The 16918-nt window shown below is 39.2% G+C and overlaps 1 protein-coding gene across 4 annotated transcripts in view; it reads left to right on the top strand.

Annotated features, from left to right (window-relative positions):
• RPS6KA5 (ribosomal protein S6 kinase A5) overlaps positions 1 to 16918 on the top strand; it is a 170364-nt gene that overhangs the window by 60147 nt on the left and 93299 nt on the right. For 3 of the 4 annotated variants that reach the window (XM_025982535.2, XM_072745577.1, XM_072745576.1), the window contains exon 3: positions 9331 to 9549. In XM_025982535.2, the coding sequence (XP_025838320.1) occupies positions 9331 to 9549 (219 nt within the window). Of the gene's footprint in view, positions 1 to 9330; positions 9550 to 16918 lie in introns of those variants that run through there. The other variant, XM_072745578.1, reaches the window with a different exon arrangement.

Raw genomic sequence — 16918 nt, 5'->3', positions numbered from 1 at the left:
TGTTCTTCTTAGGCATTCTTATTTACTTGTTTTTATATGTTTTTCTTTTAGTGAGATTCTCTGGTAATCACATCCTTGGGTGATCATTTCCAAGTCTAGACCTCACAGTTGGACATGGTTTCCTTTGTAGCTTTTTCTTCTTTCTTATTGGACCAAAATCTTTGGTTTTCAAGTCATTTGGCATCAGAGGTAACAAACAGCCTGGGACACCTGGGTGGCTCAGTGGGTTAAGTGTCCACCTTTGGCTCAAGTCATATCCCAGGGCCCTGGGGTCGAGTCCTGCATTGGGCTCCCTGCTTCTCTCTCTCCCTCTGACTCTCCTCCCTGCTTGTGTTCTCTCTCTCAAAGTGATAAAATCTTTAAAAAAAAAAAAAAAAAAGAGAAATGGCCTATGATTTAAATGGGTCATCCATATGAAGGTAGTCAGGAGTTGGCCATACCCACTGACATATATGCAATTATGAACTAGTTTAATGCATGTAGTGTCTTAGTGCTTTCTCTGAAACTTAAAAAGTGCTAATCTGTAAGATTAATATACGATTACTCTTTAATTACTCAAGCTAATGCAGTATGCATAAATGATACCTGCAGATAGTTAATCCTGTGACAATTTTTACTTTCAGCCTTTGTGCATACTCTTGTTGAAGCTGTTCACCAGCCATGAAAAAATGTACTGATTTGTTTTCCTGATTCAGATGTACAGCTTTTCTGACCCTTGAGGAGTTCAGCAAATGGGTGAAATGGCCCTGGTTAACTTAAAAACTACAATTGGATTAAATCTAGAGTGCTGACACTTTTACTATGTCTCTTCCAGATCCTCTTTATTATGGATCTTCTGCAGGGTATAAATGCCCCAACAAATGGCCTACCTCGGTATCTTTTGTAAAAATTACTGCTTATGATTTTGTGTGCTTTCACTGTATCTCTTCTGTTTACCTTTAACATCTATTTATTTAATCATGTTTTGGGTTCATAGCTTTTCCTTACATGTTAGACAAATAATCTATTTTCATCAGTCTATCTTCATTAATTTTAGAAATTTTGGGTGTTCTTAATTTTATAAATCAAAACAGTGGCAAATTAAAAAAATAGTTACATTAAATGGCTCAAACTCTTTTTGTCTTTTAAAATTATATTGAAATACTTAGTTGTATAGTTTCAAAGACAGATAAAAAAGAGAGCCTTAAAAAAAAAAAAAGACAAAGTGAAAGCTGTATAAAAGAGAAGCGAAGTGTGGATGTCACAGACATCTGGGTGAGACAGGCACTGTAACCAAGTCTTACATTTACCTTCTGAGGTTACCAATAGGTAGGGGTGAACAGAAAACTCCGTGACTTACATAAGTTTCTTTTTAAAGCAAAGGCATTTAAATTCATTGAGAACAGCAGTTCTCAAACTCTTCTGGCTATTACCTATAGGATGAAATAGGCACACTTTTATATTGCAAAAATCAGTATGTGTATTCATGTTATGTATATAGACTTATAAACAAACACATGCACGTGTGCGCACAAACACACACACACTTTTTCCACCAACATTTACATAGTGTGTGTTATCTGCCAGGATGCTTATATTAATTTATTTAACCCCCACACCTTATTATGTAGGAACTATTACTATCCCTGAGGAAATTAAGACACTGTTATCTTTTTTTTTTTTTTTTTTTTTTTTCCCAGAGAGAGAGTGAGAGCAAGCAAGCTCAGGCAGCGGGAGAAAGAGAGAGAGAGAGAGAATATCTCAAGTAGACTCCTCCCTGAGCATGGAGCCTGACACTGACATAGGGCTCGATCTCATGATCCTGAGATCATGGCCTGAGCTGAAACCAAGAGTCAGACACTTGACCGAATGAGCCACCCAAGCACCCCAATAATGTTTCTTTTTGATTCTAAGGTCTAATTGATCAGATGTTTCAGATGAATCTTTAGAAGTACTAAATTATGGTTATTCAGTTTCACCATTTCCCTGTGAGCGTGTGTTTATTGTGGATAATTGTGCTTCAGTAAACACTGAAGTGAAGCTACTTCTCTGAGACTGATGATGCCGGTTTTACTGCGGTTTCATATATACCACTCTAGTGCTACTCATTGTATACATTTGGCTCGCCTGTTGACAAGGATGCTAATTTCCAAGGGCAGGACAAGGGAAATTCAGAATTCCACAAATGTATTTCTTGCTTGGTTCCATTTCTGACATTGCTGTCTTGGGGTGAAGGAAGTTCCACAGGGAGGAGGGAAGTTAGGTGGCCTGATAGTCAGTGCCCAGGACATATCACATGTGGAAAGACAGAAATTTTTCCTCAAGTTAAATTATATTTGAGAAAAGGAATCGGGCCAAGCATTGTAATTCGTTCTTAAGTGGTTGTGGCAGATTACAAAACAGTGGCCATATATGGATGTCACTATGTTAGGACATTTTCCTGCTCTTGAATGGTGGCATCTAAGTTTCCTGAGTTCACTTTCACCAGGGAATGTTGCCCGGAATTGTATTTAATACCCACATTAGAATGAAAATGAAAGCTCACTGTCCCTTCCTCAGAGGGAAAGAGTCAGCTCTGCACTACAGATCTGCATTACTGGTTTCTTTTGTTAAAGACTTAGCTTCAACTCTAGATCAAAATTACCAACTGAAAAGAAGGTATTTGCCTATATACTATAGAGCTCTTTCTGCGGTCTTACCTGTTCCCTAGCTTGTTTGTTCATTTTTTTCATGTACTCAGCATTATTTGAGTTTCCATGATGTGGCAGCTGGAGTTACTTGCTTAATGATACAAAGTGAGTAAAATCAGTGTGGTTTTGTGGAATTTACAGTCCAGTGGAAGTTAGACAATGAAGCAATCATACAAATAAATGAAAAATCATGTTTCTGATCATCTCTGTGACAAAGAATGCATCGTGTCATGAGAACATAAAATTAGAGGAATTGTGCTAGTCTAGGTTGTCAGAAAAGGTTGGCTGTCTGAAGGAGTCTGCTAAATGAGGTGGTGAGAAGGTGGAGAAAGGTAGGTAGAAGCCAGAAAATTTAATTATATTAAGGATTCTCCTTATCTTAAGGGCAGTTGGAAAACAACTGATTTGAGCCAGAAGGGTTAAATTTTTATCAACAATTCAGATGGCAGCACAAAAGCTGTGTTTACCAGTTTGAAGATGAAAGTAAGCTGGGAGGCATAGTCAGTGTGGTTGATGGCCAGGTCCCCCTTCCAGATTCCAGTAATCTAGAAGGAGGAGAGTCCCAGAGCTGGGTTCCAGCAGTGATGAACACAATCCTTTCTCATATGACATGATTGGTACTTGTGGTTAATCAAAAAAAAGTTGGTTAAAGTGGAAAATCACTTTAAAAGGGTATATATAAATACTTTGAACATATTATTTTCACTTAAAAAAGATAAATATCTATTCACTTACCAGTTTTAGAATGTAAGCACAGGACCTTTTCTTTGAGAATAATTTCTTAAACAATAGTTTATTTTGTGCAAACCACACTTGTGGTGCATCATCTAAAATTAAGTTTCGGATTCTTCAAAGTGGAGTGAGAACCAGACGCATTTTAAGTACTCTGAGTACAAAATCCTGCTAGATTTCCACAATTTTCCCCCAAGCCTTTTATAGTGTTCCACCCACACCTAGCTTTGCAGCAGCTCTTTTTTTTTTAAGTGTCTTGCTTTTATGTAGTTCTTCCAAAGTATTCAACCTCATTTTTCTCATTTCTTTCACATTTACATTTCAGTGGTTTATGTAATATGTAGTTAAATTACATAATAACTGTAACATATACAACAGGAGTAAATGGCTGAGGCCACGCGTATCCGTGAGTGGTATGAAGCAGATAGCCGAGCTGCATGGAGACAGAAGCACATGGATGAAGCAGTCAAGGTGCCGCAGTGTGTTGGACCAAGGGAAGGGGAGGTGTCAGTTGTTTAAGTGGAAGTCACTAAGAATTCTTGCCGTGTATGTTTTTTTTAAAGCCATGGCTCAAGTAGAGTAGTTTCTGCTACAAGTTTGGTATGAACCCAAAGTGTGGCATGGCTGATAAGCAGTGTGTATAATGTACACAGTTTTAAATAGCATTAGTAAAAGTTTGAGTGACAGGAAACCGTGATGGAGCCATTTGGATCCCAGTGAGAGCAGCATGTGCTAGGTGAACAGTGTAATGAAATAAACCAGAGACCTTCTAGAACAATGGTTCTTAACCTCTTCCTTCAGAATAATGTGTGTAAACAGATGCGAATTTTGCATGCATTTGATCTTATGGCCTTGTAAAGTGATTGCTTTTACAGGCTGTAAAAATATTTTTTAACACATTTTGAGCTCATTATCATTTTAATACAAAGATTAAATGCTGCTTCCTAAAAATTTTTAATGAATTCACATCTTACAAATAAAGTGAAAAGATCAGTTTAATTGTGCCCAAAATAAATTTCAGCTAGAAGGCTGCTTTTGTTTAGCTTGAAAAAGTAGTTGAAATTGTGCAGTGGCTTTTGATACAGCAGCATGAATGTCATCTTGTTTTAAAACTGTCAGTCAGTTTTAGCTTTTCTTTATTACGACAAGCGCTAAAAACCTGATTCATAATGGTAATTGTGGCAAGTGGAATAAGATCCCTGCATTGGAAAAGCAAACTGAGACCTACGCCAAGGAACTAGACATTTCCCCACAGTTCTTGGTTTTAGTTCATTTTACATTATTTGCTTTATCCTCAAGCCATCAAGATCATCGTCAACAAGGTTTGCCAACATCGTGTTGACTGTGTCAGCTAGGACAGAATTCTAAATGCACATTTCAGTTTGAACAGAAGTAACCTTCATAAGATAGCTGTTGTTTTCCTCTGAGCTGTGGAACTCTTCCTCCAGCTTTGGAGAAGTTGACTGATGTGTCTTGATCTAGTTCTCCCCTCTGAGATGGCTGCTTAGCTAGCAGAGCATGTAGGTCTTCAGCAGAACCCAAAATGATGTCTCCAGGGCCTAGAATTGAAGCATTTATTTCATTCTTATGATCACAGATATCTATCAAGCTGAGTCAGGAATTAATCCTTCTTGTCCTGTATTCTTAGAATTGGCTTTCCCAGGTGCCTGGGTGGCTCAGTTGGTTAAATGCCTGCCTTCGGCTTAGATCATGATCCCAGGACCTGAGTCTCATGATGGAGTCCCATGTCAGGGAGCCTGCTTCTCCCTCTGCCTGCTGCCCCATCTGCTTGTGCCACTCTCTCTCTCGCTCTCGCTCTCTCTCTGTGTCAAATAAATAAAATATTTAAAAAATACATAGAACTGACTTTCCCTCAATCTCAAAGTAAGGAGAACTTCTGCCTCTCCATCAAACACCATAACCAGTGAATTCCATGCCTTTGCTCTAATTTCTTCACTTTTTAAGAGTTTCTTGAAAAGGCCCTGTGCTGATGAAATCGTGAAGATGCACAGCAGTACACAAGACTACTGTGAGGATTGCTAATAAAGCATTTGAAACCATTGCGTGTTGGTATGTATGTTAGAGTCACGCTAAAGCAGGAAGCTCATCTCTTTACCAAAGCAGCAAATCCACATGTGTTGCCAAACATCCATTTTAGGGGCTCCATCTGAGCAGGAAGTACTGTTGTTTATTTTTTATGGCCAAAGGAGCTTTCACCATTGGTAGCCATTCCAGTTTCCAAAAGATGCTTTCAGAATTGGAATTCTTTAATGACGTCAGCACACACATAAGGGATGAGAGCCAGGAGCTGACTGCACTAGAGTCATTCATCTGGTTACAAACCGAAAGGATATAATGCTGCCATCGATTCCAGGTTTAGTGGCCCCTCATGGTTCTGGAGAGGATGGTACTATTCAGCAGAAGGACTGCTTTACTTTCTCCCTCTGTACTAATCTGCAAACCAGCTCACCCAGGGAGGGTGGCTTCTGTAAAGTCTCTCCAATAGCAACTGTGTTTTCTTCCGCCTTGCAGTGTGATAAGGAGCTTACGGGTGCTTCAAAAACAAGGCTGTTTGGAGACAACTATGTTGCCTAGTTAGGCAGCCAACTCATAAGATCTTGTTTGTCTGAAATATTTGTTATTTGGAATGTTATAAGGCACTTCTTGAATTTTGTTGACAAAAAGCATCTTTGGCACTTACTCTGTGATAAAAGTACTGTAGCTGTAGTTAATCATGGCAATTATAAAAGCAAAAACAGAAGATTTGTAAGCTTTATCACATTTTCCCCCATGACATTTTCTGATAGATGAGAAAGTAATTGTATTGGCAGGATATATTTAGACTTTTAGCTTATGTTATTGGTAAGCTTCTGGATATCATCACATGGCAAAGAAGATGACTGTTTATTATTTGACAGCTAGTGTGTAATGTAGCAATAGGATAATTTTATATTATTTGACCATATCCATTATTATCCTCTGCTGGTATGTATGTGGAGAGCGTAATACAACATATTTTTAAAGTAACAGGAAAGAAATCAAAGAAAAAATACTTATAACTCACAGAGCACATCAGTGGAACCTCCTAGTGGTGAGAAGTCTCAAAATCATATACTTTAAGATCGGTTTATGAAATAAGGACATTTTGCGTAGGTGAGATGGCATGATAGCATTTTTAAATATTTAAAAAATGATAGAAGAAGGGTAATACTCTTTTTTGTAAGGCCAGAGAGTGTAGAAGGACCAACAGAGGGGATCCCTGGGTGGCTCAGTGGTTTAGCGCCTGCCTTTGGCCCAGGGCGTGATCCTGGAGTCCCGGGATCAAGTCCTATGTCGGGTTCCCTGCATGGAGACTGCTTCTCCCTCTGCCTATGTCTCTGCCTCTCTCTCTCTGTGTGTCTCTCATGAATAAATAAATAAAATCTAAAAAAAAAAGGAAGGACCAACAGATAAATATAGAAAGGCCTGTTTCCACTCAATCTAAGGAACATTTTCTAATATTTCCATCTCCCCTCCCCATCAATAAAATCGGCTGCTTTATAAGACTTTTGTCTCTTAAAAGTTAATAGCACTGTGTCCATTCCACCAATAAAACACCTAACCACTTTTGTCACTTTTATTTAATGTCTGACTTATTTATTTACCTATGAGGTCATTCACTGAAGGGAGGCAGATGGAGCTTAGCTCAGAGTGTGGGTACAGAGCTAGGCGGGCAAGTATGTTCTTCTATGCTTCACTTTTTCCATCTGTGAAATGGGGTAATCCTCCTCACTTACTTACAGGGGCACTGTAAGAATGGAATGGGTTAATAGACCTCTAAAGTATCTCACAAGGTTTCAGATGTCAGGTGCTAACACCCTGCATTCTGTCTGCCTCATGGTCAACACTTACTGGAAGACTAGCTGGGAGACTAGCTACAAATAAGCTGAGCAGCCATCTTCCAGTGATGATGTAGGAAGATTTTCTTTGTTGGAGAGGATGTATGGATAACAGTTTCTAAAGAGCATTCTGGAGATGGGAATCTCAGAGAACAGCAATTCAGGGCAGGTGCCGTGTATACACTGTAGGGAACACAAGAGCCCCATACCTCTAGAGGACTTCACTTCCTCCCAAGTTGATATAATGACTGACTCTGGTAGATACAGCACAGTTAGTTAGAATATTTTCCAGTTTCCTTTCAGTGCTTCTAATGGATGAGCTTTCAGGTTAATTTGTTAGGTTCTGAAAGTTGTCATTTTCTTTTTTTGGTTCACTTCTACCTCACTAAAATCTCCATCTCTAATTATTTTATTAACAGTGAGATAAGACACAGGCCTTTTGTGAACTTTTTCTGTATTCTAGAATGTGTTTAGTATGTTCATGGTAATGATTTTACTAAAATCCAGGTCATCCAGTCTTGTGAAGACCGGTATTTGTGAAGAATCATTTTATTAAAATTCATTTTTGGTAAAAAGCATGGTTCTCTGAAGCTTGAATCAGTCCTGCCAACATCTTACTCAAGGCTTCTAGCCGGTTCCTAAAGTTCCTTGAGCCCATTCCCTTATCCATAAAGTGGAATTACTAAAAGGACCACCTTCACTGGCCATCCCGAGGATTCAGTGAGCCAACATGTGGAATGTGTTTAGCACAGAGGGTGGCATAGACAAGTTCCTTAGGAGGTATTGATTTTCTTCCTCAGGAGTATTACAGCCTTCTCCAATCCGTATGTGTGTGTATATGGTGTGTTGGTCCTAATTGACTTCCTGATGGACTGACCTGAGTAACACAGAGGGTACAGAGCCCGTCCCTCAAAGCTCTCACTGGTGAGTGGATGCACACACAATCATGTGTGGCTTGTGAAGGTGTAGGCAAAGTGCAGGGATGCACTGCCCTGAGTCAGGGCACAGATCGACTCCAGAATGATGGGCTGGCTAAAGTGCTGAACCGCCGAGTGGGACTGGGCTTACCCAATCCAGCTCCATAGAGAGGAACTGGGAACCTGCCTCTTTCCTCCCAGGGTCGTTGCCTGCCCCTCTTCTTCCCCCTCTTCTTCCCCCTCCCCCTTTCTCTAGGCAAGCAGCCAGGCACACCTGCTCTGATCAAGGAGCACCGTGCTCGTTCCAGTTCCACCACTTGGGGGAGTGACACCACACACAGGACTGGCTCAACTGAGCCCCAGAGTGGCTTGGTGCCTTAGTGTCCAGAGATGGAAAGGGGCCTCTGTCAGGATTGCTTGCCGGTTAGAATATTTTTAATACTTTTTAAATTTGAAGATCTCTTTTGTTTCTATAATGTCAGCTTATGTTCCTTTAGATTTCTCAATAAGTATAGAGGGATACTTGAAGTGCTTGATTCAAATATATGAGATTCTTGTTAAGAACTGTTTTCACTTGTTTACATCAATAGCAAGACCTAGAAATTTTATATGTCTAAAATGTCCTAGTTGCTCCAGAATTGGGTTGTGGTTAATTGAGCATAATAACAGCTAGTTTCCTACAGCTAAAAATATTGAGAGAATACCAGTAACATATAACTTTGTCAGCAGTGGTTAGATAAATGCCAAGATTTAGAAACCTAGAAATATATTTGGCATAAAATTGAAGAAATCTATGAAATAATTCTTTTAAAAAAGATTTTATTTATTTTTTTGCAAGAAAGAACAAGCACGAGTGGAGGTGAGGAACAGAGAGAGAAGCAGACTCCTCACTGAGCAGGGAGCCCAACACAAAGCCCTGTCTCAGGATCCTAAGATCATGTCCTGAGCCAAAGACAGATGCTTAACAGACTGAGCCACCCAGGCGCCCCTATGAAAGAATTATCTGGGACAGCAATGAAGATATTTTTTCATCCAAAGAATGTTTGTTTGTTGTGCATTTTAACTTTTAAGTTTCAATAAATTACTGTTCTGTGTGGTATTTTAATTGTTTCTATTTTTTCTTTTCATTTTCAGCTTATGGGAAGGTCTTTCTAGTTCGTAAAATCAGTGGTCACGATGCTGGAAAGTTGTATGCCATGAAAGTCTTGAAAAAGGCCACAATCGTGCAAAAGGCCAAAACCACAGAGCATACGAGGACCGAGCGGCAAGTCCTGGAGCACATCAGGCAGTCGCCGTTTTTAGTGACCTTGCACTACGCTTTCCAGACAGAAACCAAACTTCATCTCATTTTAGGTAAGTGTCCATCATCATTAGACTTTTAACAGGAACACTGTTTCTTGGGTCTTGAGTTGCAAGGAACTCAAAGGGCAGCAAACTTCAGACTTAGAAGAAATAAAGTGTTCTGACACTCCTTCTTCTCTTTGTGGTGACAATTCCTAGGACACCATGAATTGCTTTGGATTTGGGACTTCCCAACCTGAAGGAATTTATATACGTCTATTCCACATTCCTTTATTAACCCTAAGAAATACTTGGGTCATTAGGAGTGTCTGCTTCCCTGGGCAGTGTGCTTCCACTTAACTGTGAAGTGCTGAATGGTGAAGCTGCAGTCTCTGCTTTAGGAGTTCTCAGGAATGTCTAGGTTTGGGCTGACAAAGGGATATTTATGGAATTCAGTACCTGGGAAAAATAAAAAAGAAAGACTTCTGTTCTTAGAGATGTTTTGCTTTTCTGGTGCTGCTAATATTGTACTCTGTCATTGACTATTTCATTTCTTATAATTTTAATTACATTCTTGTGATAATTTGCATTTATGTATTACCATCTCCTAGTTATCGAACTTTTCTGAGGATTAGATGGGCTAGAATTTCACATAGTGCTCTGTAAGCATTAGCTATTTCTTGATTGCCTATGGTATACCAGTACTGTGCTAAGTATTATCCATGATGATTACTAACCCTCACAACAGTGCTGCTAGAGTCCCTCAGTGATGTTGAAGGTCCTAGAGACTGTATTTCCTAAAGTTATGTATCTTGTGTAAATGTAAGACTGAAGGTTGAAACTTAGGTGTGACATATTTTGAAGTCTGCCAAACAGTACTGCCTATATTCTTTGATTATTGCTAGGACCAACAGATTCTTAAATATATTTGGCAATTTTATTGAGTGCATTTTGGAAATTAGACTTTCATTAATGATACCTAAAATTGCATTCACTTTTTTAGTCATGAAGTTATACTTCAGGTTCAGTTTGCAATGCTTAGTATCAACTAACAATTCTAAATCTATTACATAGAGGTCACACCTTCCCCTGCCTGTCACAGCCCCCATTAACATCATCATCATCATCATCTGCCTCTTGTGTGTATCTGCTCACCTATGTTCTTTACTCATTCTTAAATATGTATTCCTGGAATATTTTTACCCAGTTGTAAGAGAGTAGAGCAATTTAATACAATGGTTTCAAATATTCCAGCAGCACAACTCTTATCCTGAGTAAAAACACAAACATTCAAATGGAAAACAAACAGAAATGAGTACCATAGCCTGAACCTGAGCTCAAGGGCACCAGGCCTTACCAGTTTATTTCTATCCCTGCCCTATAAGAATTTCCAGGGAAGCTTTAGGAAGTCCATGAAGACTGGTTGTGAGAAATAATTATCTTGCCCAGGCTTCTCCCTTTACAGTGAATCAGCTCATAAAAGTTAAATCATGTGCCTAAGATCACACAAGTGATAGAAGCCAGAAGTAGCAAGAACCCACCATCCCAGACTCTGCACATCACACGACTTTTCTCTCCCCTCTCCTCTCTCTTCTTCCTGTTTTCTTATCAGAACTCTACTCAACCTTTTTTTTTTCTCTTCTTACTGCTTATTATAAATAGTATAGTTTTTGTAAATCATGTTTGTAACTTTAGATGAATGGAATATTTTGTATTTGATTTAAAAAGAATAGTTTTTAATAGTGTTGCTTTTTAGCTGTTGGTTCTCCATGAATTTTGTTCTTTGTCAGTGGCCCATAAATAAACAGCTCTACTCTTGCCAGCTCAAGAGTAGAATATGGACTAGAATAGCACATTGGCTCCATCGTGAGTGACACAGTACATTTGGAAAGCATGCCCTCTACTTCCTCTCTGCATAGATATATTTAACATTTCTGTTCATGCATGTTTCGACTTGAAAGACAAAACTTTTCAGAATCTAAAACAAGACTTTATTGAAAACTGCCATTATGATTCAGTTTGTGGTGCTTAGAATGCGGAGGTCAGTTTTCCAAATATTGTGCTACACCCATAGTCCTTGTCTTAGTCTGCCCCAACTCCCATCACAAAATACCACAGACTGGGTGACTGAAACAACAGATTTTATTTCCTCACGGTGCTGGTGGCTGGAAGTCCCTGACCAAGGCGCTGGCAGGGTTGGTTTCCTCTGAGGGCCACGAGGAACATGTCTGCTCCAGGCCTCTCTCCGTGGCCGGCAGATGGCCTGCCTCTGTGCATCACACAAACTGGTGGTGCTGTTCACTCAGACTCTTAGAAGGATACCAGTCAGATTGGACGAGGGCCCACCCTTCATGGTCTCTTTTTATAAAAGTAATTTAATTACCTTTAAAGATCCAATCCCTAAGTACAGTCACATTCTAAGGTACAAGGGGTTAGGGCTTCAGTACATTCCTTTGGGGGTGGGGTGGGGACACAATTCAGCCCAGAACTGTGTCTGAAGTTTATTGATTAACTGACTTTCTCCAGTTTTGTGTACTATTAGAGGTTAATAGCAAGAATTTTCATGTGGAGCTCTTCAGGGACCCAGCTGACCTTTTTGTCTGAAGAATAATTAAACGTTATAGACCTTTTAAAAAAACATGATATCTTTTTAAAACCATTTATTACTACAAAAGCACATCTATGCATACAGATAGTATGGAAAAGCAATAAATAAAAACATTTTCACTACCTCGTTATGTAGCAGTTATTACTTAGTATATATCCTTCTGAATCTGTGTGTCTGTGTGCTTTGTACATTTTATCAAATGAGGTTGTCTTGTACCTACTGTTTGTAACCAATGTTTTTTTCAGTTAATGATGTCTGCCTTTCCTGGTTAATAAACTCGCATTTCATTTAATACCCAATGGTACCAGTTATCTACTGCTCACAACAAACCACTCTACAATCTACTTTTTCATAGTTTTGTGTGCTGGCTGGGCAGATCTCTGCTATTTGGTTCAGGCATGCTCATGTGGTGCTCAGCTAGCTGAAGAGTTGGCTGGGCTCAAAGCACCAACATGGTTTGACTCTCATGTCTGAAAGTTGGTGCTGGCTGTTGTTTGGGGCACCTCTCTTCTCCTCGTGGCCTCTCATCCTCCAGGGCAATAGATCAACTTCTTCAGAGCATGGCAGCCTCAGGGCAGCTCACAAAGCCTCAAGAAGGCTGCCAAGAGGGCAAAGATAGAGGCTACAATCCCTCCTCTGGCCAGGCTCTGGAACTCACACAGACTCACCTCTAACACAAGACCAGCCCAGATTCAGTGGCAGAGAAATAGACTTTGCTAGGATTTTTAAGTTTTTTAGCTTTTTTTTTTTTTTAATTAAGATATTCTAGACATAAGGCATTATGTTGGTCTTAGGTATATAACATAATGATTTGATGTTTGTAGGTATTACAAAATGATTATCACTGTAAATCTAGTTAATGTCCCTCACCCACATAGTTACAGAATTTTGTTGTTATGATGAGAACTTTGAAGATTTAACCTCTTAGCAAGTTTCAAATGTACCATACAGCGCTGTTACCTATAGTTGCTGTGCTGTGCATTACATCTCCATGACTTACTTATCTTACAACTGAAAGTTTGTACCTTTTGTCTCCCTTCACCCATGTCACCTCCCTCCCCCCACCTTTGTCTCTGGCAGCCACCTAACTGTTCTCTATACTTACAGGCTTGGTTTTGTTTTTTTTTTTTTTGTGTGTCACTTTAAGGATTCCACATATGAATGATATCATATGATACTCATCTCTGTCTAATTTATTTCACTTAGTGTAATGACCTCAGGGTCCATCCATGTTGTCACAAATGACACACTTTCATTCTTTTATATGACTAATACTCCACTGTATATTCATATACCACATTTTCTTTATCCATTCACTCGCTAATGGATACTTGTTTCCGTATCTTGGCTATTGTAAGTAATGCTGCGGTGAACATGAGGGTGCAGATAACTTTTTGAGTTAGCGTTTTTGTCTTCTTCAGATAAATACCCAGAAGTAGAGTTGCTGGATCATATAGTACTTGTGTTTTTTATTTTTTTTTTTAATATTTTTTTTAAGTGAGCTCCACACCCAGTGTGGAGCCCAGACTCACAACCCCAAGATCAAGGGCCGCATGCTCTACTGAATGAACCTGACAAGACACCCCTCTGTTTTTAATTTTTTGAGGAACCTCCATACTGTCTTCCACAGTGGCTGCACCAGTTTATATTCCCACCAACAGTGCATGAGGGTTCCCTTTTCACCACATCCTTGCCAAAGACTTCACTTCCTGGTGAGGGGACTGCAAATATTTGTGGCCATCTACCACATAGGTCCATATTCACTTTTCACTAATTGTCATATAGTATCCTTTACAGCTGATTTGTCCAAACCCTGGTCCAGTCCAGAAACATACACTTGGCTGTAACATGCACTTCCTTAATGTTTCTTTTTTTTTTTTTTTTTTTTTTAATTTTTATTTATTTATGATAGTCACAGATTGAGAGAGAGAGGCAGAGACACAGGCAGAGGGAGAAGCAGGCTCCATGCACCGGGAGCCCGATGTGGGATTCGATCCCGGGTTTCCAGGATCGCGCCCTGGGCCAAAGGCAGGCGCCAAACCGCTGCGCCACCCAGGGATCCCCTCCTTAATGTTTCTTAATCTGGAGCACTCCCTTTTTTATATTGGTCTGAGAAAATATCCTGTAGTATCTGTTAGCTCATCCCTCTCTCTCTGCTGAATTCTAGTAATTGGGAAGTTAAATCTAGTCTTGCTAGATTGACATTAAAGGTTTTAGCTAGAATAAATCATAGGTGATGTTGCATGTTTCATACTGTATCATGTCAGGAGAAACCTATTATCTGGTTGTTAGTAATGCGAAGACTGAATTACAGAGATGACAGTCTGCTCCCCTTATAACAGGGCTATGTTTTTCCCTTAGGAGTGAAAATAACTTGTGTGATGTTTTGACACTTCATGGCTTTAACAATTAACACTTGATAATTACTTGCTTAAACCAGCTCTTTAATTATGAGTCGCAAAATGGTGATTTTCTAAATCTATCATTTCTTCTATATTTATTGGCTGGAGTTTTTTCTTTTCTTTCTTTCTTTTTTTTTGTCAAGTACAGCTTTCTGTCATCCACTGTCATTCCTTGGTTACCCTGAGATAGTTTCTAATGGAAAGGCAAGAATCACTCCCTTTACCTGTCAGTATTCAAAGTAAGACGTTAAGAAGCTAACTCAAATGGGGCTATATTTCAGAGTACCTGACACCGACTCCCGTCAGTCATAAGCAGAGGTAGCTTGCTCTGCTTCCTGTTCTGAATGTTCTTTTTTTTTTTTTTCTTTCACTTAGCAGGGTATCCTAGAGCTCAGGCTGCACAAGTTTGTAAAGTTCTTGTTCTTTTTTATTGCTTCGTAGTAAGCCATTCTGTGTTCCATAGTGTGCATGACCAGCTCCCTATTAGAAATGGGAGAGCTTGCTATATGTTGGCAACTTGAACTCCAATAAAAAGAAATTAAAAAAAAAAAAAAAGAAATGGGAGAGCTAGTTCTAATCTTTTTGTTGTTGTTGTTGCTTTGGGTATTACATGCACATATCATTTCCCACTTGCAGAGGAAAAAACTATAGGCTTGATTCCTGGAAGGGGATGACTAAATCTGTATTTTGCACGATCTTTCCATTGGAGTTGTACCATTTTACACTCCTGCCAGCAATTGTACTTCCACGCAGCATTGTAAAACTTGCAGATATTTATTTACCTGTCCCATGGATGAAGAGTGGCGGCTCCCTGTAAGGCTAACATGCATTCTTTTTCTTAGTGAGGGTGAATATCTCTGCTTGAGTTTAAAAGGTCTTTTTTTTTTCTTGAGAATTATTTATTTGCAGCCTTTGGCTATATTTTTGTTTCTTAATTTTCGAGGAGCTGTTAGAGTAACCATTTGCAATATCATTATAAAAATTTCCCTGCTTTCTATTTGTCTCTTTACTTTATGATGGTTTTACCATGTAAAACATTTAAATTTATGTGTAGTGAAATTTCTTTTGAAACTGTTTTTATGGCTTATGGATTTTCAGTCATAAGCCATGAAAGATCTTCTCAACTTTGAGGTTATAAAAGAGTTCACCAGTATTTTTTCCCAGTGCTCATATAGTTTTATTTTTTGCATAAAGTATTTTGATACATGGGAACATAAAATTGTATCCAACCTAATATTTTTCAAATGGCTCCTAGTTTTCCCAGCACCACTTAGTGAAAAGTCCCAAGTTTACACTGACTTGAGGCTCTGCCTTTCTCATATTTTAAATTCTCATATATAGTAGGGTCTGTTTCTTGATACTTTGTTGAGTTTGGTTTGTTGAATCATCTGCCATAATCATACTGTTTTAGTTTATCAGAGTTCTACAGGGTGCTTTAATACCTTGCAAGGCTAGTCCCCCTTATCTTTTATTGCTCTTATTTTTGAGAACCTTTTGGGGGGGCATCATGTTTGTTTATTTATTAACAAGAACTTTAGAATCAAATTGTATAGTTCTAGGGTAAGGGGAGTTTGTTAGGGTGTTTTGATTTGATTTGATTTTTTTGAGAGAGAGAGTGAGTGTGTGTGTGCAAGGTGGGGTGGGCAGAGGGAGAGGGAGAGAGAGAATCCTAAGCAGGCTCCATGCACAAAGCAGAGCTGAACGTGGGGTGGATCTCATGACCCTGAGATCACAACATGAGCCGAAACCAAGAGTCCAACACTTAACACTTAACATGTGCCCTGGGATTGTTATAATTTTTTAAAAAAATTTAGGGAGGGGCACTTGGGTGATGCAGTAGGTTAAGCATTGGACTCCTGGTTTTGGCTCGGGTCATGATCTTAGGGTCATGAGATTGAGCCCTGTGTTGGGCTCTACACTCAGCACAGATTCTGCTTGAGAATCTCTCTCCCTCTGCCCCACCCACTCATATTCCCTCTCTTTCAAATAAATAAACCTAAAAAAATATTAGAGAGAATTGACATTTTTATGACACTAGTTATTCCTGTGTTAAGAACGTGGTAAATCTTATTTGTTAAAATCTACTTCTGAGACCTTTGGGAGTATTTTGTCCTTTTCCTCCTACCCAAATTTAAGTTAATCTTAGATATTCTGTCAATGTATAGCTGTTGTATGTGGGGTTTCCCTTCCACCATATCTTCTAGCTGAGAGCTGATAGTCTTTGTATGTTGATTTTATACCCTACTGTCTCACTGCACTTTCTTAGCCTCCCGCAGTTCTTGTATCCTGCCCTGTTCTTTCTCAGCCTGCCCACAGCACGCTGCTTGGTTTTGTCTCAGTTTTGCTGAAGGAACAGGTTATGGGATTTATGATCATTCTGGTTGCTCTTTGCAAGCAGATGTGGGATTCATGTCTAGTTACTACCACACTC

The sequence above is a fragment of the Vulpes vulpes genome, unplaced genomic scaffold (assembly GCF_048418805.1).
Source record: "Vulpes vulpes isolate BD-2025 unplaced genomic scaffold, VulVul3 u000000644, whole genome shotgun sequence".
Lineage (NCBI taxonomy): Eukaryota > Metazoa > Chordata > Mammalia > Carnivora > Canidae > Vulpes > Vulpes vulpes.
Note: the sequence above shows the minus strand (reverse complement) of the source record. Positions and strands in the feature narration are given on the sequence as shown.